General features: G+C 40.6%; 1 protein-coding gene across 2 annotated transcripts in view; it reads left to right on the top strand.

Annotated features, from left to right (window-relative positions):
• Positions 1–25550, top strand: part of SLIT3 (slit guidance ligand 3) — a 413252-nt gene that overhangs the window by 310293 nt on the left and 77409 nt on the right. For both annotated transcript variants that reach the window (XM_082212998.1, XM_082212997.1), the window contains exons 17-22: positions 489–632; positions 2973–3116; positions 8983–9146; positions 11971–12103; positions 24119–24187; positions 25367–25438. In XM_082212998.1, the coding sequence (XP_082069124.1) occupies positions 489–632; positions 2973–3116; positions 8983–9146; positions 11971–12103; positions 24119–24187; positions 25367–25438 (726 nt within the window). The remainder of the gene's footprint in view (positions 1–488; positions 633–2972; positions 3117–8982; positions 9147–11970; positions 12104–24118; positions 24188–25366; positions 25439–25550) is intronic.

Below are 25550 nucleotides of genomic sequence, written 5' to 3'. Positions count from 1 at the left end.
GCTTAATTAATGGAAATAGTTGATGAATTTGGGGTTTAATATTGCAGGAGTTCCTGGATTTTCTACCTGCAGTCAAACTTCAGGTGTTCCTGTGCGATAGTATATATATTGAACGTAAAGGCTTATAACAGATTCTTAGGATGGAAGCAACCTTGCTGCTATGCCAGCACAATGTCACCAATTACAGCTTTACATTGGTGATGCCCTGTAATTAAAGGCAGATATGCTGGTAAACATATCAAGGAACTGTGTGCTAGTCCCTTGATTTCATGTCATGCATACCTTTGAAATAATGGGAGGTGTGATAAAAGTTGAAAATGAGGGCAGCTTTGACAGCAGGAAATACCTTGACTTCTATCCTTTTAATATATGTTATACCGATTGTTTTCTCCTTTCACTGTCCCATACAAACATGTCTGTATTTGTATTATAGAAAGCATGTAGCCTTCTTAAATAATATTGCCCATCTAATTTGTTTCCACTTTCAGAAACCTGAGTAACAACAAGATCAAAGAGATTCGTGAAGGCACTTTTGATGGGGCAGCAGGGGTTCAGGAACTGATGTTGACAGGGAATCAGCTGGAATCTGTGCATGGGCGAATGTTTAGAGGTCTCACAGGGCTCAAGACGCTGTAAGTATAAAACGTTGTTTTTTATTTTGGTGGGGAAAGGGGACAGAGGAAAGAAACAACTGTTATCTATTGGCTGATTGATCACTTATACTGTGAATCACTGATGCAGTAAATCAATGCTCCTGGTTTTGACAGCAGCCTTTTTGGGAACAAGACTTAATATTTAATACTTTGCGTATGCATAGATCTGTGCTAAATCCCTAATCTAATCTGTTAGTAGTTCCTCTGTAATCTTTGGGTGGGTAATTTAAGTCTCTCTGACAGTACTGAATACAGTAGTACCTGGACTCTCAAATGTAATCTGTTCCGGAAGTCCGTTCGACTTCTGAAATGTTTGCAAACCAAGGCGTGGCTTCCGATTGGTGCAGGTGCCCCAGAAACAATAGCCAACAGCCACATCACACATTCGGCTTCCAAAAAAGTTTGAAAACTGGAACACTCACTTCTGGGTTTTTTGTGTTCAGGAGCCAATTTGTTCATCAGCTAAGCCGTTTGAGAACCAAGGTTCCACTGTAGCTGTCTAACAAACCTGTGCTACTTGTCTTAATAATTCCTTGCCCTATAAGAACAAGACATTTCTAATGTTCTAGAGCAAGCATACCATTTCCTAGTGTCAAAGGGAAGTTATCTTGTTTTGAAGACCTATCACAAAGTAAGGGTTGGTGCATATACCACATTTTCCCAGCACTGAAACTGCTCAGAAATCCTTTTCTACTTTGAGCTGCATTTTCCCCCTTCAGCTAGCTGTTGCTGTTTGGTTTGCTGTATGGAATGTGGTTGTAGAAGCATCATAGGCCCCCTAATGGATAATGATAAATAACACTGTTCTGAACTATCTTTCTAGATAAGTATTTTTAAAACAAAACTACATTAGAGGTAGAATGTATATACTATTGTTGTATGCCCTGTGTACCATTGAAATGAAACATCTAATTCCTCTAGATCAGAAACAAGTTCAGAATTTGTCTGTAAATCTAAATTGTACAGAGGTGAACCACTACCTGGCAATGTAAAACTCCTGTGTAGTTTCAGATATTTCACTGTAATTCACTTGATGAACACCCTGAACCTACAGGCATTGCCATTTTTTTTATTCACTTATGTTAACTATTTATAGGCTGCCCTATAACAGAAGTCTGAGAGCTATTTTTAAACTGTATTAATGATTATTTGTTTGAACTGAAGCTATATTTCTGAGTGGGCAGACTTTGGCTCCTTTAAGGCCTTAATGTATGCTCTCCAGCTTCCCAGTCCCAGTGCCTCAGAGACAAGGCCTTCTTTTGCATCTCTGACACTGGGCTTTAACAGGGGCTATAGTTGACCTTTGTCTTTATAACACCCAATATATAATTTGGCCATGTGTGTACAGAAGCACTCTTCATTAATAGTGGTGGGCAGCTCCCCTTTGAAAATATAACAAAAATTCTGAACTTTATTAGAAAAGCTCATAAAAAACCAACACCAGGGGATCACTCCCATTTCTTTCCTTAATCCCCATAACAACCTGCAGCCCCCTAGAAAATAACTGTCACAACTTCCTTCCCTACCCAACCGCTTCCCTTCCTGCTTCACTGCTGAAGCGAACTAAGGAGTGGGAGAGTAGGAGAGAAGTCTTCCTTGCTAACTCTAACTCCCATAGGAGCCAACTCCAGGGAACCGTGGGTGCTTGGGCACCCACAATGATATACAGTGGTACCTCGGGCTAAGAACTTAATTTGTTCCAGAGGTCCGTTCTTAACCTAAAACTGTTCTTAACCTGAAGACCACTTTAGCTAATGGGGCCTCCTTCTGCCACTGCACTGCCAGAGCACGATTTCTGTTCTCATCCTGAAGCAAAGTTTTTAACCTGAGGTACTATTTCTGGGTTAGCGGAAGCATATGTAACCTGAAGCGTATGTAACCTGAGGTACCACTGTAGCTGGATTGTCAGAGAGAGTTAGAAAGAGACAAATTCTTATCTGTTTTGGTTTTTAATCTGAGCCAGAGAAGAATTAGGGGTTGTAGTGATTATTTCATATTTGAGATAACTGGCTTATGTACAAATTTCAGTAAGTTTTGTATATTCTCACTTGAAACATAGGAAAATGCCTAACACCAAGTCAGAACATTGGTCCATCTAGCTCAGTACTGTCTACATTGACTGGCAGCAGCATTCTAGGGTTTAAGACAGTCTGTCTAGCTCTGTTTGGAGATGCCAGGCAAAGCATTGCTTTACTACTGAGCTACTAATATTTATCTAGCACATTATGCCTTTTGATTGCCTCGCCTACACATATGGTGTCTCCTTCACCTGCCCTCTTTCAATAAAGGAATTCTAATTCTAGGTTTAAATCATTTCAGGATGCTCAGAAGCAACATAATCAGTTGTGTGAACAATGATACATTCACAGGATTGAGCTCAGTAAGATTACTTTCTCTGTATGACAATCGCATCACTACAATCACACCTGGAGCTTTCAATACACTTGTTTCTTTATCTACAATGTAAGTATTGCTGTTTTTGTCACTTTAAGTGTTGGATTTGGCTTATAAAACTACTTTAATTTAATCACATGAAAGCAAGAAAGATCAATATATTTTATTTTTAAAATTATCCAACAGCTGTTCAAGTAGATTTATGGTTGTGGTTTACTACTACTACTACTATTACCTAGCATTTGTATACTGCATTAGAATGTTTCAGGACTTCAGTTACTTTATCTTTGTGGTCCTTAGAAAAACTCTTTAGTTATTAGGAGGTCAGCATAATTGTTCTATGTTGCAGACAGGGGCCTTGGACCCAGAAGCATCAGCTTACTTAAGAGAGAAAGGTTTTGAAATTTCTGGTTTACCACTTAGTTTGTTAACCAGTACACATGAGCTACTGTACTAGTTGCATAATCCTGAAATCCTGCACCTACTTACCAGAAAGTAAGCCCATTGAACTCAGTAGGATTTCCTTCTGAGGAGATATGTATAGCAATGCATTGTATATCTCAAAAATAAAAGTAAAGGCTCAAGCAATGGCTTCATATCTGTTCTGGGACCACTTCTGATACATTCCTGTTAACCCTAAACAGGTTATATAAATTGCAAAGGAGATTATTGCTGTCACTGAATGAGTTCAGCATATGTTTATATGCTGGGGAGCAAGAATACTGCAGTGATAGATTCTTATACAAGGCTAATCCCTTATATGTTGTGCCAAAGATGATGATGATGATGAAATTTGTATACCAACTTTCATCCAAATATCATTGGGTGGTTTGTAACATGGAACAAAGTGTTTCCTGCCAAACCTACGCATCAGTAACACTTGTATAACAAATGGTTCTCCTACTAGCATCATGTGAATTTAAATTTAATGACTTAGATCCTTCAGGCTTCTCACTAATCTCTCTTCCACAAATCTTACAAATTTTTTTCTGGTTTGCTTTTTCTGCATCCATTAAGGCCCTTTGAAGTGTTCTATTTGTATGCCTCATCATTCTTTATTTTAATTGCCACTTAAGAATGCTCACATTTCTTTCCAGTTTTTAACTTGGCAGAACATCAGTTTTATTTATTTTTCGCCTCACAGTACTTTTTAAGAATCACAGCACAATCCTAACCATATCTACTCAGAAGTAGGTCCCTATTGCAGTGTTTCCCAACCACTGTTCCGCGGCACACTAGTGTGCCGCGAGATGTTGCCTGGTGTGCCGCGGGAAAAATTAAAAAATTCGAAAGATTTTTTTTTTAAGTCAAATTTTCGATTGGGGCGCCGTCACTAGATGACCCCTGGGGTTCCCTCCCTCCCTCCCGCTCTGCGCCTCCCTCCTCCTCCTCCTCCTCTGGGGAGGCCCTTCCTGGCTCTCGGCCAAGGCTTGGCGGCTGCCACTCACTCACTCGCTCGCTCACCTGTCCCTCCATCCCTGCACCCGGCCTCTCCCCCTCCGTCCCCAGCGCGGGGGCTGCCTGGATCCGTAGTCCCCTCGCCCTTGGGCTCCGCACCCGCGCGGGGTGCGCGAACTACGTTTCCCAGCGTGGCCTGGCGGGCCGGGTGTTTTGTTTGAAGCGCTCTTCTCCCGGCCATGGAATGAGCGCAGCGGCGGCAGCCGGGCGGGCAGGGGCTCTTCTGCGCAGACCCCGCGCAGCCTGCCTGCGCCCCCGCGGAGATCGGGCGGCAAGATGGAGCCCAGGGATCCCCGTGGAGGCGGAGCGGCGGAGGCTGCCCCCCAGGTAGGGCTGCGCCGGGGGTTTTTATTTTTGCAATGCTGCATCCGCGCCGGAGGGGACGCATCGGACCGTGGGGAGACCCCTTGGCGGGCGTGCAAGGCAATGCATGCATGCAGGCGTTGCATGGAGTGCAGTGCAATGCAATGGCAATGCGGCGCCCTGCATGCATGCATGCATGCAACTTCCACCGGCGCTCCGGACTTGGCAGGTGAGGGGGGTCCCCAGTGGGCGGCAGAGAGAGCCGGGAGGGCAAAGGGGAGCCGGGGGGGGAGCCGCGCTGCTCCCCGAGCTGAGCCCGGGGGGAAACTTCGGCATCGTTGCGCCGGGTGTTGGAAGCGGAGGCTGGCGGGGGCCCCTCACCTGCAAAACCTGGTCGCCTCTCATATATTTCGTGCATTGCATTCATCGCCCGCTTTCTCCTCCAAGGAGCTCCCGGGGCGTGCGTGGTTCTCCCCGTGTTATCCTCGCAACAACAGCCCTGCGAGGTGGGTCAGGCGAGTGGCCCAAGGGAGCACCCCGGGATTGTCCTGGCCAGGTGGGGTGATTTGAACCCTGCTCTCTGCCCGGTCTTCGTCCTCATTTAGCCCCCACATGTGCATGACTGTGCATGACTGAGGTTTTCCCCCCTCGTCTTGGCTATGGTGTGAGTCTGTCCTGTTAATTAATGGGGTTCTGCCTTCGGAGAAGATGAGCCAGCCCTCAAAGAGGTGATTATGTAATTTGCTAGCAATTCATGTCCCTCCCGGCGTGACGCTGCGCGCTGACGTCACGGGGCTGTAATGGTGGTGTGCCTCGAGATTTTTTTCATGAAACAAGTGTGCCTTTGCCCAAAAAAGGTTGGGAAACACTGCCCTATTGAATTCAAATGGGCTTATTCCCAGGTAAGCAGGGCTAGGATTCCAGTCTTACACTTCTCATTTTGGCTATATACAGAGACATCATTAACAAGCAGAATTAAATGCTTACTTCAGGCATGAGTCCAGTAGTAGATAGGTAGCCGTGTTGGTCTGCCATAGTCAAAATAAAAATAAATTTTGACTTCAGGCATGAGGTTAGAGCAGTTAGATACAGTTGGTTCATTTCTGAGGTACTCATGCCATTTTGTTCATGCCAAGCCATATGCAACCATATTTATGCATAGTTTGTGTGTCATGTGAATTAAAAGGGCACAATACTCACTTTAAAGTGTAGCTTGGACATTGCTCCATATCTGAATCATAAATAGCTTATCTTTCTTAAGTTCATTGGGTGATACACAGCATAGCTGAAGCAAGCATCTGATCGTGGGGCTTCTTCAACCTCTCCTCCCTCTGCAGCCTCATGTGCCCCCAAAATCTGCTCCAGAGGGTTGACCCTCAGCAAAGCAGATTTTTGGGGCTCATGGGAACTAGAAGAGACACCGAAAGCCCCATTGAAAAAGCAGGTTTCATTGCACTGTTAGGTTGGCATCACTGAATCTAACTCTGCTCTAACCCACTGAGTTTTCCCTTAAAATATGGCTAAGTCAGTACCACTTTTTTCCAGAATGGTATGCAGCCTGGATTTCAATAGTTAACCTGTGTTTTTCTTATGTAAGCCATAATAAAATGAAATATTAATCAACTTTCCAGAAGCCTCACTGTCCTACCTCTGTGTGAGTGACTCTGTGACTCTCACGAGAGGAAAATATGATTATCCAATTGTGTAACCTTTTAACTGTCACTGTTTGCCAATTGTAATTCCCTTCTCTAATATCACAGTCAATGCCTTAATAATGCTGCACATTATTGTCCCTTTGATGATTTTCGGTTGTTTTCATTGAAAATAATTTTACACAGTGAAGCCCTTTTACTGTTCAATATTTTCAGTGACATTGGCCATCATTATCCTGTTATAGACATCCAAATTGTGCTGTGGAAAGGGGTTTAGCTTTGCCAAGATATTAGTAAATCTAGTAATCAATTTATCTAATAAGCTTACACTAATCGGGGAAAGGTACACCGTAACATTAAAGTTGCAAAAGGCATCATCCATGTAACCTTAAATGGATGCATTTTCCCAAAGGCTTAATTGGTGCTACTAATTTATACTACCCAACATTTTGTAGTCAGTCAAACTGTATTTTATGCAACTCAGTTACTAGTTCTACTTATATCTTTAATTGATTTACAACCTATCAGAGCTAATGGGACTAAATTCAAATATATCAGTTTGATAGTAAAGTTGATGGTAATCTATCATTTAAAGACTACTTCACACATTCCAACGTAACTGGCACACCTCTAACTGTAGCAAGCATGTTTTGTAAACCAACTTCGACACATTTTAATGCAAGTATGATACGGAAATATTTCAAAATAAATATTTGCTGTATTCATAAATAGTTGTAACTGGAAAGAACTATTGGCCTACCGTAGTTCACAAAACAAGTTAAGCCAAAATGTAGCATACCTAGACTGTGTAAATGTGTGGGCTCCTGGAAGGGTCCTGTTTACTCCTTTGTCGTGCTGAGCAAAGCCAATATTTACCTTAGCAAGTTGTCCAAACCCAGGCTCTCTCCTTGCTCAGCATAAGCTATGACCAAAGTTTGGCTTAGCCCAGTGCAGCACAGAAATAAAAATTAACCAGGGGAGAGCAAAGTGTCTGTGAATGACTCTCTAGGAGCCTGCATGTTTGCATGTTCCCTGTAAGCCACAGTTTGACTTTCATGTTGTTCAAAGAAATCCATTGTAGCCTAGTACAGGGGTAGTCAACCTTTTTATACCTACTGCCCACTAATGCATCTTTCTTGATGGTAAAATTTCCTCACGGCCCACCAGTGCTCGATGGAAGGAGGATTTAGCTTGCGCCGTAGAACCCCTTACCACCCACCTAGAATCCTGAAACGCCCACTAGTGGGCGGTAGGAACCAGGTTGACAACCCCTGGCCTAGTAGCATAAGAAAGGGTCTTGAATGTTCAAAATCATTTTTTCTCAGCTTAACATGATGGTATAATCATAATAATAGTTGTTATTATTATTATTATTTATTGTACCCTGCCTATCTGACTGCATTGCCACAGCCACTCTTGGTGGCTTCCAACATAATATACAGAAAACAACAACAACCCAACAGAACATCACACATTAAAAGTGGCCCAGTATAGGGATTTGAAATCCAGGGACCAGGTTGACATTTATTTTTTAGTTGTGGCTTTTGAGTCTGGCAGTCACATGCCCCCCTTGTGATGTATTTGAGCTTATCTTCACATAACCATTAGAATCCCAGGATCTTAGTATGGCTGTATGCTGATCCCTTCCTTCCCAACCATTGGCAATAAAAATGTCACTGAAGTTTTATGCATTAATGCATTGCATAGTGCCGGGCTTGAACTCTAGTAGTGGAATTACACCTGTGAGGGGTTTTTTTTTAAATGTCTCTTACTCACTGCTCTTAACCTTACTTGATGGCACATTTCCGTTATGCTTTTGATATATGATGTGTACAACCAATTTTACTAATAAAAAACCCTGTGTTAGCCAAAAAGGATTTGGAAGACTTTTGTACACCATCAGTCAATATATTTTTTAACATGATTTGTTAGCTTGAATTCCTGTTAGCGTATAACAGCTGGATTGAAACTATATTGAAGTATTCTTTAACACACATATTAAAGGTTACCTGTATTTTATCACCATGAGGCAAATAGAAACTTTGGGGGTGTTTTAAATTGGGAAAATACATAGGAAAGGGTTGAATGTCTCCTTTCCCCAGCATTACAGTACTGATCCAGTACTGTAGCTGTTGTTTTGTTTTAATTAATTAAAAACAAATTGATAAGAGATCGTGTTCACAGATCTTCTACGTCATTTTTAGTTTGGCCCTTAGTACAAGCCAGGTAAGTGGCATGTTGAAACATATTACAGATTGACTACTTTCCTGCAGGCTGTGATTTGTCAGTGTCTGATCAGGAGAACAGTGGTAGAGCATAGACAAAAGCGCATTGAGTGATGAACAGTTGCTTCCTGCTCAAGTGTCTCATTTTTGAAAAGAAAATGCTGCCATTGGAGATACAGCTTCCTTTGTAAGATAGTTAACAGACTTCATTTGCCTGACTGCCAATTTGCTTTTGAAAAATCCATCCCTTGATTTCTGCAATGACTGTCACTACATTTTACCTCATTTCCTATCCAGTAATTTGCTGTCTAATCCATTTAACTGCAACTGCCACTTGGCATGGTTGGGGAAATGGTTAAGGAAGAGGAGGATCGTCAGTGGAAATCCACGTTGCCAGAAACCGTTTTTCTTGAAGGAAATTCCAATTCAGGATGTGGCTACACAGGACTTTACATGTGACGGTAAGAACAGTTTCTGGAAACGATAACGAAGCCCCTGCACAGTTTGTGGTGAAATCTGTAATATTAGCTATATCTTAAGTAGCTTGAAAGACCTGACCTGTCAATAGGAGAACATTGCTATCTCAGTGCCTAATGCATCCAGAAATTTGGTTTTGGCAATATAATTCAATATCCTTCCATCTTAGGCATCTCATTTTTTCACATTAATAGATAAACATTCTCTTACCTCTCCCCTTCAAGTGTATTGCTTGGTGGAATTTTTCTTGAACTTACATCCTCGTATGGACTAGTTTTCTCTAGTCTATTTGATAGTAAAGGAAATAACTGCTTTTGAACTGGACACTTGTATGAATTTTAAGTAATGTTTCATGACACTACATATCTGCACTTTAAAACTGAGCATCTAGAAATAATAATAATAATAATAATAATAATAATAATAATAATAATAATAATTCCCCACCCATCTGTCTGGGTTTCCCCAGCCACTCTGGGTGGCTTACAGCATATGTAAAAACTTCCTGATACAGAAATAACCAAAATAGAACTTCTAGGTTTTAGAACTCCTAATGTTTAAGTTGTGTTTTTTGGGGGGAGGGGGGTGTTTTAAAAATCAGACCAATTCTCATGAAGCTTAATAAGGGTAAATTTAGATCCTGTTACATAGGGGAGAGGCTTAGGGCCCTCCCAATGGATTATCTGGAACCAACATTTACAACTCCTCAATTGTCTGCATTAATGTTACTTTATCAATGGAAATTATCAGTTTTACAGTCATAATGTAAGCTATTTCTTGTACCTGATCCTATCAAGTGTTGAACTTTATGTTCAAATAGAAGGTACTTCTGTACTAGTAGTGTTGAGAGGACAGGAAAAATCTGATGAATTTGGTCTCCCATGTGCATGCCTAAAAGCAGTTAAAATCTAGTATGTGAATAATCACCAGAGGCTATATTCTTTGTTACAATGTTCAGTACAACCTTGTTTGAATTACAGAACATTCCAGTTTTTATAGACCCAATTGAATATATACTCTACAAAATATTCTAGACATGTGTTTGGATACCACAGTTTGTTTTTTCCCTGATCTTTGTGAAGCCATATACTAGTTTGAGTAGAAGTCCATGCTTTATTGTTCTTCACTTCAAAGGCTTAATTCTGTAACACTAGCCTCCTGCTCTCTAGTTGTGAGGTTTAATCTGTTTTATAAACTCTGTCTTATAGAAATCATCACCCATGTTGGAAATATTAGATATTTTTACACATGCGCAGATGGATCTCTAATTATTGTGGATGCTTAGCTCATTTTGTTCCTTTATTTTTCATTGCACTTGTCAAAAACAAAAATACTATAATTTTTTTTTTAAGGAATGTGACATATTCAGAGTCTTCTCTTTAACAAATAAATATAATCCATACCAAGCTGCATGTGATATTGTAAAGCACTTAGTTTTCACCAAAATAATAGTCAGGAAAGACTGATATTTCAGATTGGTTCATAACTGCATATTCATCAATATATTGTATCATCAAATAGTCCACCACAAATAGAATTTTCATATTATCTTGTCGTCCAGCACCGGAGGAGGAAAAAACTTAAACATGTAGCAGAGTTTCTAAAAAAACAGACCAGAGGCAATTGTACTCCATTCAGCAGAGCTTTACTGGTACTGAAGGCAAATGAGTATAAATGGTCACAAATCCAGTACATTCAGGATTGGCACAGTCCATAAAAATCCAGTTGCAGCAAAAAACAATAAAACTTACAGACTTATAAGACTAAACCGTATCACTACAGCATACGGATACAGAACACTAAAACAGACAGAAAACAGAAAGTGAGTGATACCCAGACTCCTCCTGGTCTTAGTATTATAGTCAACTTGACCTTGACAGAGAGGATAACAAAACCAGTTTAATCCAGCTGTATGCATCTTCCCAGAGAAATAACCCAAACATCAGAAACCTTCTTCCTGTTTCTCTCACATAGAAATAAACCTTCTTTCACAAAGAGAAAAAAACCTCCTAGAACCCTTTTGAACTAATCAGAATAGGAAAGATCTCTACACATCAGATCAATACTTTCTGTACTAAGAAATGAAAACTGACATATTTCACATCACATTAAATGCTTTTTTCAAAGACACACATTTAGCTGCCAATCACGAAGAATACAGTAATTAGATAGACAAATACAGTGACAAAAATGCATGTGTGAACCAGGCCTCAGCAATGTAGCTAAGGGTGAATCCAACTTGTGCCTTTATTGGCACAGAAGGATTTTTGATCCAGCATAGGCATCTGCTTATGGAAGAAGAAAGATAGAAAACTGCAATTGGCATGAAATGTTGCCTGAGCAACCTTGCATTTCTTCCCCATATAGTGTTCAGAAGACACTTAAAATTTTACTCAGTTATTTATGATTACTAGCGAGATATCCAGGGACATCTTAGCCATAGAGGCTAGTGGCACGGGGTGCCACGGCACCAAGTTCTGGAGGGCGCCAGGGAAGAGGCGGAGGCTGGATGCGGCGCCTCCTAGCATCAGTTCGCCGCCCTTGCCCGCCTCCGCCATGCCATGCCATGCCGGGAGCCTCCTCCCTGCCGGACGAGCCGCCCTCTAGCTGCTGCCCACCCGAAGGGAAACGTGGGGGTGGGGGGCACCAGGGGGATCCTTGCACCACGGTGCCAGATATGCTTAAGACGGCCCTGGAGATATCACAGTTTTATAAGAGGTGAGCTGTTATTTTAGAAGTGAATGATCTCAGGTTCCTCTCATCTCTTTCTGACCTTACCTTTTTGCACTTTTCTCTCTCTCTTCATAGGTAATACTGAAAGCAGCTGTCATTTTTCTCCCCGTTGTCCAGAACAATGCACTTGTGTGGATTCAGTAGTTCGCTGCAGTAACAAAGGGTTGCGTTTCCTGCCTAAAGGTGTCCCCAAAGATGTGACAGAACTGTAAGCCATATTTTCATTTACAATAATGAGTTGGCAATATAAATTAAATTGCTTGGGATGGGCAGCCTTCAGAAGGGCAGTTTTTTAAAAGACTAAAACACTGAGGCCCACCAACCAGCGCCAGATTCAAAATAGTGGCTCAGAGTATGGGTATAAATTTCAATATGAGTTACTAAAGTTCAAGTATTTGGGTAGAAAATTATCAAAGTTTGGGATTCGGACTGTTGTTTTGCCTTTCAGTCTCCTCTCCCAAGTTCTTTATAGCATAGTTTTGCATTTTATTTTAAGTGTGGTGGTTACAGATTTTTTTTATGCCTCATTAGGAGTGAAAGACATCTAGAATGGTGTAATTTTGACAGCTAGGTCTTTTGCTACCTTCTTGTTCTTTCTGAATATATCAGGTGAAATTAACAAGTTAAATATTGAATGTTCTATGCTGCTTTTTCAGCAGGAAGGGAGCATGTTCACAATTGCCCACTTGAATGAGCTATTGAAAATGTGTTCCCAACATAATCATTTGTAGGCTAATTATCCCTGCTGGTTGACATTTTTTTAAAAAGAAGAAGAAAAAGAGAAACATTTGAAAGTAAAATTGGATTATTTACTCTGATGCTAACAAAATAGCTAAAATAATAGGCAATTAGATTAAATTATAAAAAAGATTTGCAGGAGGTAAAGGCAGCTTCTTGTTTGTATCTCATTTTAGAATGTGGTTTTCTGTGGAAAGGCACTAAAAAGGGGAAATTGGCAGCCAAGTAGTAGAGGTTTTCTCTGTTAGTTTCTCCATGTGAACATGTTTAGAATTCAAAATGGCTTGAAATATGTGATTTATTGGTTCTGTAGTATGTGAGGTGAGTTAATGTCTGCAGAATATAGCACTGAAATGTGAGGAATACCTTTTCAACATGTGAACTGCATGAAGTGCCATCTTCACTGCATTGGTGGAAGGCAGAAAATATCAGAGGCTCTGTTGTTTTACTCCTAAGGCTGCCAAGACTAGCTTAGATCACATGGGTGCAACTTAGTTTCGGATTTATGTATAGGCTACGTAGGCTATACATAAGGCTGCCAAGACTAGCTTAGATCACATGGGTGCAACTTAGTTTTGGATTTATGTATAGGCTACGTAGGCTGAAGCATAGGGCCTCTAAATCTAGGGGGCCTCACCAGCCTGCCCACTCCGCAGTGCCGCAGTCTCCCCTCTCCCAAAATTGCAAACCCAATACTTCATGTGAGGGGAGGACAACTTGGGCCTCTAAATCTAGGGGGCCTCCCCAGCCTGCCCTCTCCCCAGTGCCTCAATCTCTCCTCTTCCAAAATTTCAAACCCAAGACTTCATGCAAGGGCAGGGCAACTCAGGCCCAGCAACTATGAGACTCAGGGCTAGCCAGTGGGGCCCAGTTTGAAGAAGTGGGGCCCAACTTTAGCTGTTTTTGTTTCTTGTGGGGCCCCAGTTCACAGCCAAAGTCTGCAAAATCTTATAGATATAAATAAAATCCATATAGATTGCCCTGGTGCAGGGGTCCCCGTAGGAGCAGCCCAGGGGCCCAATTGCTCCAATTGCCTTAAGGTCAGCCCTGATGAGACTGTGCAGGAGTTGGACTGACAAGCTCTGTACCTTTTAGGTCCCTTATGTCACTATTCAAAGTACAGACTCAAGGACTTGTTATGGAAATGAAGGGGGGTCCACTTATTAGAAATCAGCCCCCAAACCCCGAGACAATGAGCCCAGCCACCTTTTATTCACAGTGGCATAAGCACTACATTACAGCATGGCCATAAACTTGTAGGTTCAACCACTGAAATATACACCAAATATTTAGCAGTGGAGATTTATGTTACTGCTTTATGAATGAACACTGTATTTTATGAATAGACTCTGTATTTTGTGAATTACCTAAGAGCCACCAATAGGGAGCTCAAGAATCTGACCACTAACCAATTGGGTACTACCAAACAGCTATCCCTATTGCTGAAAGCAGGTAACCAGCAGGGAACGCTTCAGCTCAGCCTTTGCACTGTTGATTGAACACCCCCTGCTGTGCAGATAATGGAGAAAGCTCATAAATTGTATCCCTTCTGGCATCCTGGCCAACTCTATTACGCTGGTGTAAACCCTGGTGCACCAAAAGTCCAGAAAAGCAGGAAATAAAATCTGCTCATACGTCAGCGACTGATAAGACTTTTCAACCAGTTCTTCCAAAGTCTTCCTAAATTATAAAGCTCCAAAATATAGGCCAAAAGAGAACAGCTCTGGGAAGAGCGAAGTATACAATGGGCACCACCAGTGAAAAGGCCCTGCTCTGGGTAGCTCTTGCCCTGTCATTTGATAGGGTGCCCACTTGCCCTCCTTCTTGACATGGAATGCTCTCTATTGGAATCTTCAGGTCCAGTACAAAGACCATAAGAAGGGAGAACAGGGACCTTGAAGTTCCCAACAGCTGTTAAGCAAGCAAGCAAGCAAGCAAGCAAGCAAGCAAGCAAGCAAGCACACAGGTCACCTTTGTCACAGTTAGGATGCCTATGACCTGGCCAGGCTTGCACTCAATCTTGTTTTTGTACAATCTTGTTTGTTCTCAAATTATATTATCAACATATACAAGCAGAAAAGTTGTTTTCCTTCATTTGCAAGGAATCATACTAAACAAAGTGGCACTAATAAAGAAAAGTTCCAGGGTGGCAACAGAAAGCAAACTAAAAATACTTTTGCAGTTCATCAAAACTATCCAGCAATATCAAGTTATGATGTGTGATGCTAATTATTTTCCCCAAGTTAAATTATAACTAATCAGAGGCAGCTACAGTTGCAAATGGCAACAAAATATCTGTGAAAGGAAGAGGAGCAAGTTTGCTCAAGTGTGTTGCAGGTAGAAATACTGTTTGTAATGAAGTGAGAGCAGTAGTTTACTTGCTCGAATTTACAAATAAGAAAGTTTTGAGAATTTAAATTCTAAATTAAAATTGATTACTTAATTGAGAAGGGGATTGTAACAAAAACACTGGTATCTGGTGGGCAATCTCATCCTTTATTTCCACACTGTGTCTGCAGACCAAATCACCTGTCAGGAGAGTTATGAAATTCAGGTGAGGGTCAGATTCCTTGTCAATCCCAGCAGGTATATAAGAGGACAACCGCCCTGGCCAGGCCTTCGCCCAAATTTTAAATACATGTCATCATCCTTGGCTTCACTCAATTTTGTTTATAACACTCTTCCATTTTCTTCTAGCCGTGAGGGTGGGGGATGGGGAAGGGCCTCACAAGTGGAGTAGCCTAGAGCCTCTCTTCATCTAAAACCAGCCCTGGTGCAATTGCTACCAGTGGAATGTCAAAACAACTAATTCTTATTCCAGTTAAACCTAAGGGAAATTTTATTGATTGAATTTCCCATATTATATAAGTTGGGAAGCTGTAGTTTTGGGACACAGTAATCCAACATGTGGCCCGTGGGCTGCCTGTGGCCCTTGAGGCCTTTTTTGGTGGCCCTAGGCAGGGAAGAGGAAGCAGCTCCTGGGGCAGTGGCCCTGGGAAGGAGGTGTGAGGGCTGTCATGGAGAGATCAATGAAGATGTTGACCCTAGTGCATGGCAACTGTGAAAAAGATGGATTCCATGGTAAGGATCATTAGGAAATGGACTGAAATGAAACTGTCAACATCACAATGCAGTTATATAAATGAAGCTAAGTGTTTGAAGATTCGAGACAAACTAAAGAAAGTATTCCTTCACATAGCACATAGTTAAACTATGCAGTTCAATCCCACAAGATGTAGGAATGGTCACCAGCTTGGGTGGCTTTAAAAGAGGATTAGACAAATTGATGAAGGATAAGGATATCAGCGGCTGTAGGCCATGATACCTGTACTCTGCCTCCACCACTGGAACAAGTTTTATTCTGAACACCAGTTGCTAGGAATGGGCTTGGGGGGGGGGATGCTTGCAGGCTTGTCATGAGCACCTGCTTGACCACTGGCAGAGCTCTCCTTATGCTCTTAGAAGTCCTTAAAAGTCATTTGCGTTTTTGCGTCCTAGGGATCAGTACTGTGTGGGGAGGTGGGGGAGTTTCCACACTTTTACTACCATAGAGACCAGTGAATCTAATTTCATTTTCATGTTTTTATTTTCTATATTAGAAAATTGTGCTCAGGAAGTCACTTTTAAATTTAGTTATTTTATACCCACTTCCTGCATAGAGTCATACTTGTGTTTTAAGATGTCAGAAGGTAATACATGTGTTGACCAGTGAAAGATCCACAAACTCCAAATATGCCTTTGGATGCTTTCCATTTCTGTCCAAAATAATGCACCAGCATTCCATTTTCTTTTTTTGAGAGACATGTGTGACTTCCATGATATGTCTCCTGAAAGCAATGCTGGAAGTAGTTTTGCTAGCAGCATTTGTCACAAAATAAGAAATGACTGAGCTTCATACTTCATTCTGCAAATGGTACTTGTGCATCTGCTTTCTTATACAGGGTCTGTATCTAATATTCTAGCTCTCTCTTCTCCATCTTAAACTTCAGAGTAGTAACTAATATTGATGTGTGGATAGTATGCTTTTGCCGATAGCTGATGCAGTGTTTTAGAGAGTTTCTCTGGCATCCCATCTGTCTTTCTCTCTGACTGGCTTGATCTGGCATTCTGACATAGTTCCAATAATAAAGGGGAGGATTTATTTAGTAGCATATTAATGAATGCTGTGGAGCCTTGCATTTATAAACTTCCATTTGCCAAGAGAAAATCGCATCCGCTGTGTGACAAACATGTTCAGCTGAAATGCTTTTTATTAAAATGTAATCATGCATGTTTATACATTACATTTTAATAAAAAGCCTGCCATACATCTAACAAGACCTAGTAAATTAGAGCTGTATATAAAGTTCCAGAATATCCATACAACAGGAAATCTTTTACTGCAACAGGTCCTAAATAATGTTACACTGAAATGGATACACAGACAGATGGAAAATTTCATTCTGCAGCAGGTAGAGTTTCACCATAGCAAAATGCTAAAGTAATACTTAAAATAGTACTCTTTCTCCAGCAGTAGTGAACTGAGGGCAGATCTACACCATACATTTAAAGCACATGCAATGCACATTTAAAGCACGTTACTTCCCCCCAAACTGGGGAATGTAGTTTCACCCTCTCAGAGCAGTTGCAAGATGCAGTTCCCATGATTCTTTGGGAGAAGCCATATGCTTCAAATTTATGCTGAATATGCTTTAAATGAATGTTGTGGATCAGCTGCCTACCCCTCCCCCACATGCTGAAATTCTGTATCCTAGAGCATACTTCTAGGTCTAGTTGAATTCCCAGAGGAAAAATATGTTATTGTTCAGCTAGATTTGCTTTCAAGTTTGGTATCAAGGAATCTAGAAATGTAGGTTGTTTAAAACTTTGTAAATTAATAACAAAACTGTAAACTTGGCCCAGTGCAGTTCTTTTAATAGAGATGTTGCATGCTGGTGGAAAGTTGCACCACTCACCAGCCTAGCTGTTGTATGCTACACCTGCTGCAGTTTCTGGTCAACCTTAAGGGCAGTTTCACATAAAGTGCATTGTAGTTGTCCATTCTTGCAGTTCTCAATGCCCGAGTCAGGGTTGTCAGTGCATGAACAGGCCACTGAGTGATATCCCAGACCCAGAAACCACTTGCCCACAAGGCTTCTAATTTGCTGGGGTTCATCCTAAATACTGTCCTAGGACTTGCACAACCACATATGACTTTGATGTTGAACAGAAATAGCATTGGGTGGTAGCATAGTGGCGACACCATTCTCCAAATACCCTAAAGCAGCCTTTCTCGACCTTAGGCATCAAGATGTTGTTGGACTACAACTCCCATTATCCCTAACTAGCAGGACCAGTGGTTAGGGATTATGGGAATTGTAGCCGAACATCATCTGTGGAGCCCAAGATTAAGATTAAGAAACGACTTTACTTTACATAGATGTTCAACCAGTTCACATATATGTTAAACAGCATTGGGTACAACCCACAACATAACTGCCAGGGGCCTTGGAAATGCCACTCTCTGAAATTGGTCCCAGAGATAGGGGTGGCAGCACTGAGGCACATTGCCTCCAACACCCAATCTACCAAGTTGGTCTAGAAGGATACCATGTCCAATGGTATAACATGTAAAGGAGTGAGTAGTCGCAACAGGGTCAGGCTTCTCCTGTCCTCTTCTCAATAAAAGTAATCCAAAAAAGTGTTCTTGTGAGATGCAGCATAGCTTCAGCAATGGATGGCAGGAGAAAGATGGGCATGACTGGGGATGACAACGATGCCTTTGACTACTGTGAACTTAGCTGTACCGTCACAGTCTTATATGCTGTGTAGTAATTTGTAAGCATGTAACAGTTTTCCCCCTTTTCATCCAAATCTTTTTTTGAAAAGTTTTATCTCTTTATTCATAGCGACTTAATTCAAACCACAAGCCAAAAGTACTTAAATGTGTTAAGAATAGATATCTAATGTGTTAAAAATCCAAATCCAAATTTGTATATTCCTATCTTAATCATGAACTGAAACTGCTACCCTCACTCCTGAGTTTAGAACATTGATCAGTTTGGGAGAGGATGGTTGGCCCACATATCTTATTACTTGATGCACAGTTAAATGTGTTATTTGTAAGTTACCCTGAGAACTTTATGTCATCAGGCAGCATTCAAAAGTCCTGAACAAATTAAACAAAAAATAAAATGAATTGTCACCATTGTAAAATACTGTATTGGAATTGACAGTTGGCAATGTCAAAGATGTACAGTGGTACCTCGGGTTATATACGCTTCAGGGTACAGACTCCGCTAACACAGAAATATTACCTCGGGTTAAGAACTTTGCTTCAGGATGAGAACAGAAATCGTGCTCCGGTGCTGCCGCGGCAGTGGGAGGCCCCATTAGCTAAAGTGGTGCTTCAGGTTAAGAACAGTTTCAGGTTAAGAACGGACCTCCGGAACGAATTAAGTACTTAACCCGAGGTACCACTGTATTGGTTGGTTAGGTACATGAGTCAAAGTCATATTGGAATCACTTTTTTGCATTTGTCTGCCAAGCAATTTCTATTAATATCACCATTTTATTAATAACACTTCATAGTAGACATCCCATAGTGCACTTTTTTATCTCCAGTTCTCTCACTTCGCCACATCTCTCAGTTACTCTCCTTTATTTCACTGCTGCCTAATTACACATCTCTTTACCTTCATCTCTTAGCTACTCTCTTTTTCACACTTAGCATGTTTCCCTGAACCCAATCTGAACAACAGAATGGATCAAACCCATCTAGTCTAGCATATTATTTCATGCAGTGGCTATCCAGAAGCATCTAGGGAGCTTACGGGGCATAAAGCCACATTGTTTATCCCCAGTATTTAGTATTCATAATATATTATTCTGAGCATGGATCTTGCTATTAGATATCCTGGCTGATAGCAGCTCTAAAAATACATCTAACTCTTAAAAAAAATATACTCTAGCAGCCATCATCATTTCTTATGATAGTTAAATCCCATACGTCATGTATTTATTGTGTTATGAAATGCTTTCTGGGTTTTTGTTGTTGTTGTTGCTAAGACTCAAAGTTCTGGTATTATGAAAAGAGTAAAAAAATTCTCTTTTCCCACTTTGTAATTTTATGTACCGGGGTTGACTTTTTTTGTCCCTCACAGAGGTGGGAAAGCTGTGGGCCTTCAATACATTACTGGACTCCAACTCCCATCAGCCCCCAGTTGGCATGGCCAACAGTCAGGAATGATGGAATTGTAGTCCAACAAGATCTGGAGGGCAATAGATCCCCTACCCCTGTCCAAAGCAGTAGTCTAAGCTAAGTCTGTAATCACCATATTAACTATTGTTCTGGGAAAGACTGTAGACACTGTAGACATGATTACTTTTCCATGACTGTACAATATACTGTGTTATATGGGATGGACCCCATGTAATCTTATAGGATGCTTCACCAATGCCTGATACAGAATACAGAATTCAGGCAGTTTGCTTCAGCAGTGTTTTTAATAATAATAATAATAATAATAATAATAATAATAATAATAATGGCTGCTTTGCTTGTCTGCCTGTTGTGGGGAAAACCATGATTTGTTCTTTTGTTTTCATAGTTTTCTCAACAACCAAATGCATATGCTACTAGGGATGCAGGAATGTGCTTTAACAAAGGGTGGGGGCGGGACTCTGTTTTGCTGCAGTTCACAGTAATGAAGAATAACTCTCTCTTTTTGCCACTGCATTTCTTTTGAATCCTTTTTGCATCCATATAGTTAGGTCTGGCACATTCAGAAGAGAAAACTGAGCAGCTTACATCATTACTATAAACTGAGTGCTGACTGATGCTGCAGTATTCTGTCATTACTGCTGATGAAAATCATAAGTGTGAAGCTGAATGGATGCTAGAGAAATCAGTTTGTAGATTTAGAGACCTGTACTGTCTGGATAATAGCTGCTATTTATATACTACCTGTTAATTTGAAATAGAAAGAATTTCCCCTTTAACATCAATGGCAACCAAACAATTCAACAGAAAGCTTGCATGGCCCTGTACTGGTTTCCATTAAAATAAAACTGCACCTCACATAGCACACTGTGGTTGAAAAACTTTTTCATTGTGGTGTTTTCATTATTCTTTCAAATGATTATCTATTTCAGGGGTGAGCAACCTTTTTCAACCGTGGGCCAGTCCACTGTCCCTCAGACCTTGTGGGGGCCAAACTATATTTTTGGGGGGAGGGGGGAACGAACGAATTTCTATGCCCCACAAATAACCCAGAGATGCATTTTAAATAAAATGACACATTCTACTCATGTAAAAACACGCTGATTCCCGGACCATCCGTGGGCCAGATTGAGAAGGCGGTTGGGCCGCATCCGGCCCCCAGGCCTTTGGTTGCCTACCCCTGATCTACTTTAATGGTCACTGCATTAAAATATGTAAGCTGCATTTCAAATCCCAAACAGCAATATCAAATGGTCAGCTCTATGAAGCAATGCATAGAGTAATGAAATTCTCACAGGTTTCAGAAAATTGGCTTCACAATAAGCAACCATGATGAAAATTGGCACCGGAATCCTTGTTTCTCCTGAGATTGCTGTGCACTTGCTGTATGCAATTATTTCAAAAATAACAAATTAATTTAGATTGATGAAATTGCAACTTTTACCCAAATGCGTGTAAATTTCAGCGGCTCACTTTGCATGTCACAGTAAGCAAGATAAATTATTATTTAGGCAATATACTGTACAATCTAAAGGTGAGCTGAACTGGGTCAGGAAAGAGTTTCATTTTTGTTCTTCTCAAAAAAGCACCTCTCTAATTTGCAATTACATTTTAAGGGCACTCAGAAAGACATTTTCAGCTGGTAAAAAGAGGACAAGTCCCCTTTGCCTTGGCAACTAAACCAGTGCTCCCTGTTTTTCTGTGCTGCACTTTGGCAATGAAACCTTCTCAGTGCCATGTGGCAAATTAGGAACTGTTGGAATGCACACCTGACTGCAGATCTGCATTATACTGCTCTCAATGGGAAACATGATTTAATGCACTTTCCAGTGTGCATTCTGGCATAACTAAGAGCTATATCATAGCTTCAGAGTAAGGCAATGCCCTCAGTGATGCCAACACATAGCCGTATCTGATTGGCTCTGAGACATCGTTACTCATTGAATGGTCCTAATTTGCTGTGGTCATGAAGGGAAAAGAAACCCTATTAAAATTTTAAAGTGCTGCTGAAGGTGCAGTAGATCAGCTATGAACAAGCTTGAAAAGAGCAAAGCGAAAAGGCTTGGGGCATCATTCTTACACCCTTCAAAAACATAAAATTCCCTTAAATGTGTTGGAGGGTAAAAATTTGGCACTGCCAGATCATGTGTATAATCACATGAAAAATGTAATTGCCTGTTCCTACTTATGTTTTCGAGGCACCGATTTACAATAATTTATTTTGTAAAATTTAAATACAGATTTAATAATATCTGACTTTGCATTTAAATCTTAAATATTGCTGCCTCAGTTATTATCAGTCATTGTGTATTCATTTTACAGTTTTACTAAGCAGTTAAAGTAAATGGTTGTATGGATTAACACAGCTAGACTGAGTCAGCTTCTGATGTGTTATTGAAATATTGCCTGCATGAGCAGTTTGCAGTCAGAGGGCAGAAATAATTCTAATGAGGTCAATTTGCATTTGGAGTTCTTTTTAGTAGCTTTAATTAAGCACAACCTTATAGCAAGGACATAAGCGATCCTCCCCCTTCTTTGTTAATGTGCTCTCTAGAAGAGGTAAATGAGTTTATTTCAGGTTTCTGGAAAAGATTATTTTTGTATTCACTAATTTTCTTTTTTAAAAAAGCAAACAGTAGTATTTTCCTGTAAGCTCACTGATTTACGAAAGAAGAAAAGGGATATTCAAGCAAGCCACTCCATCAGTACATCTAATATTTACTTACTCCAGTATTTACTTACTCCAGTATTACTCCTAGTACCCTTTCTTTTAGAGATGCACTCTTTTACTTTACTTTCAAATCCTTTTACAAACTAAACGAGGGCAAAAAAAACAAAAAAACACCTAGCAAACTGCGAATTTTAACACATATAAACTGGTTGGGTTTCTGTGTAACTAACTCCACCACTGCCTATTAGAATAGGGATTCCCAAACTGTGGTCCATTGACCACCAGTCACCCACAAGCTTCATTCAATGTCTGTGACATGTCTATGGCTTTCCATTGCATTGGAAATTAGTGCTGATTTTAAAATATGTACGGTATTTATTGCTTCTTTTATTTCTTATATTGTATTTTATTGTATTACGATTTAAATTCTATAGAATCACAATTGCTACACTAGACAGAAAAATAATTTGGTCTTCCAAGACCCTCAGCAAATTTCAGGTGGTCCGTGGTAGCAAAGATTTGAGGCTACTGCATTAGAGGATTGGGTTACAAGGAACTACAGTGGTACCTCTACTTAGGTTCACCTCAGGTTATGTACCCTTCGGGATACGTACGCGGCTAACCCGGAAGTATTTTTCCGGGCTTTGCTGTGCTCACATGTGCAGAAGTGCTCTACGTGCCACGCACATGCACAGAAGCAGCACCTCCGGATACACACACCTCGGGATCTGACCGGAGCTCCGAAATGGATCCTGTGCACAAACGGAGGTACCACTGTACTTCCATTACTTACTATAATCTCAGCTTTAAACCTAGGCATTTTAGATTTCTCCTTTTCTCCTGGGCTTTCTGGTAGCCCAGTAAGAATTGCCTAATTTTTGGGTTGTATCTTTCCCCAAATTACATGTCACAAGTTTGTTTCCCCTAACAAAACATATACTGGCACTGCTCTCTTTATGTGCTTTTATGTTCTAAAAAATAAAGTTAATGTTGTGGAGTCTGGTGCATCCCAATAGCTTTTATTTTTACATTGCTTTAAAAAAAACTAATTTTTATGTTAAACTAGACTAATTTTGATGTCACATTATATCTTTATTACCAGCCAGGATTTTGAAGGGGTCCATAGGACACAAACTGCAAATTGATGCTGTCAAAACAAATAATGTGTGTTTGGCAGAGGTAGTACAAAACTGATTTAACTTGACATGTTCCAGAAAGACCCTGGAAGAAGAAGTTTTAAAAGAACCCAAATGGTCTTATACAGATACAAGCCCCCCGCCCCAATCACTGCAATCTAACAATAGAATTTTGGCTTTGCTTTCACATACACTGACAGAGACATCTGATTTGATGATGGCTATCACTATGCAGAAATACGCTTTTGGATAAGCAGTGGTTGAAATCGTGCAACTGGATGCATATTTGTATCAGTATACACATTCTGACCCTATTGAACTGGCTGGAAACAAATTTTGGTGTAGTTGGGAATTTACAACCATCATTTACAATTAAACCTGCTTAAAGTATTTAACACAAACTCACAATTATGATGGTTTCTGGTTGGACATTCACAGATGTAGCCTATAACCATTTTCAATATATATTGCTTTCAGATATCTGGAAGGAAACCATTTACCTGCTGTGCCAAAGGAACTCTCCCTGTTCAGACACTTGACACTAATGTAAGTATCTCAGAATTTGGAGCCAGCCCTTCCTTTCCAGTGCTTTTTTCCTAGGAAAAAATGGTGCTGGTGCTGCGTACCGTTGAGTAGTGCCATAAAAAAGCACTGTTCCTTTCTATCATGTTGGGGCATCTTATGTGTTGCTGTACAGCAATATATTACCATAACGACTTATGGTACCAAGAGTTGCCAGACATTATTTATTAAATTTCTATACCGCCCTTGATCTGAAGATCTCAGGGCAGTTCACAGCAGAAATGCATGTGAACAGTATAGCATCCATGCATCCATGATGGCTTTCACTGGTGCCCCTGGGCAGTTGCTTTGGACTTCCATTTAAAAATAAAGTCAGTCTCTAGGTGTTATGTACTGAGTTGAATAGGATCCAAAATGTAGCAGTCTGATTGGTTGTAGAACAATAGGATCCATAATGCCGTAGTCTCATTGGTCCACAGGAGCCACCCAATCCAGCTCCAGGTGGAAGTGAATCCGCAACCTGATTGGCCTACAGGAGAATCCCAGAATTAGCCAATCACGTGGGGCCCATTGTGTAAATAATGTATATAAGGCAGACATTCTGGGGGGACTTCCATTCCTCCTCACCACTATGAGCTGAATAAAGAGCGTGAAATCCACTCTCGACTCCAAGTATATTTCACTAGTCATCTTAGAAACTTATGTGGCTACCTTGTATATTTTCCCTGGTGCTAAGGAATGCTCCCTGTTGCTATTAGGCAGCAGAAGTATTGGTAAGTGCATGTAAAATCAATATTGTATGATCTCCACATTCAAGACCAGTAGAACTCCCCATGGTAGGCTGACTTCCCAAGATAAACAAAAAAATTTCAGGGGTCTCTATTTTTTTGTTATGCCACACTTCCCGTTACAACCTCAATACAACTTGCTCTAAATTCAAAGCATTCTCACTGGTCAAAAAAAGTTGGCAATCTCTGCACCAGGCACATGGAGGAGTTGCCAGCGTAACTTTGTTTGAAATTTCAATAATAAAATTTTCTACTTTTTACAGTATTTGGTTTGGTTTTCTTACAGCATTACATTCTCAGATAATTGGTCCTTGTTGATTTATTTGCTTTGAAACAACTTGAACTTTGAGCTAACTTTAAGAAAAGACTTATTTTCATTGCATCAATGACCTTTATTTTGTGTATTTTTCTTCAGTGACTTAAGCAACAACAGCATCAGCATGCTGGCCAATTACACCTTCAGTAATATGACACAGCTATCAACACTGTAAGTACTTAGTAGTTCTGGCATACACTGTAATTGCTGTTCAGTGTGAGATCAGTTGCATTAACTAAGCATTTAATGTTTCTAAGTTAATGAATTCTGATTTCTGTTCTGC

The sequence above is a fragment of the Podarcis vaucheri genome (assembly GCF_965113315.1).
Source record: "Podarcis vaucheri genome assembly, chromosome: 2".
In the NCBI taxonomy this organism is placed as follows: domain Eukaryota; kingdom Metazoa; phylum Chordata; class Lepidosauria; order Squamata; family Lacertidae; genus Podarcis; species Podarcis vaucheri.
Note: the sequence above shows the minus strand (reverse complement) of the source record. Positions and strands in the feature narration are given on the sequence as shown.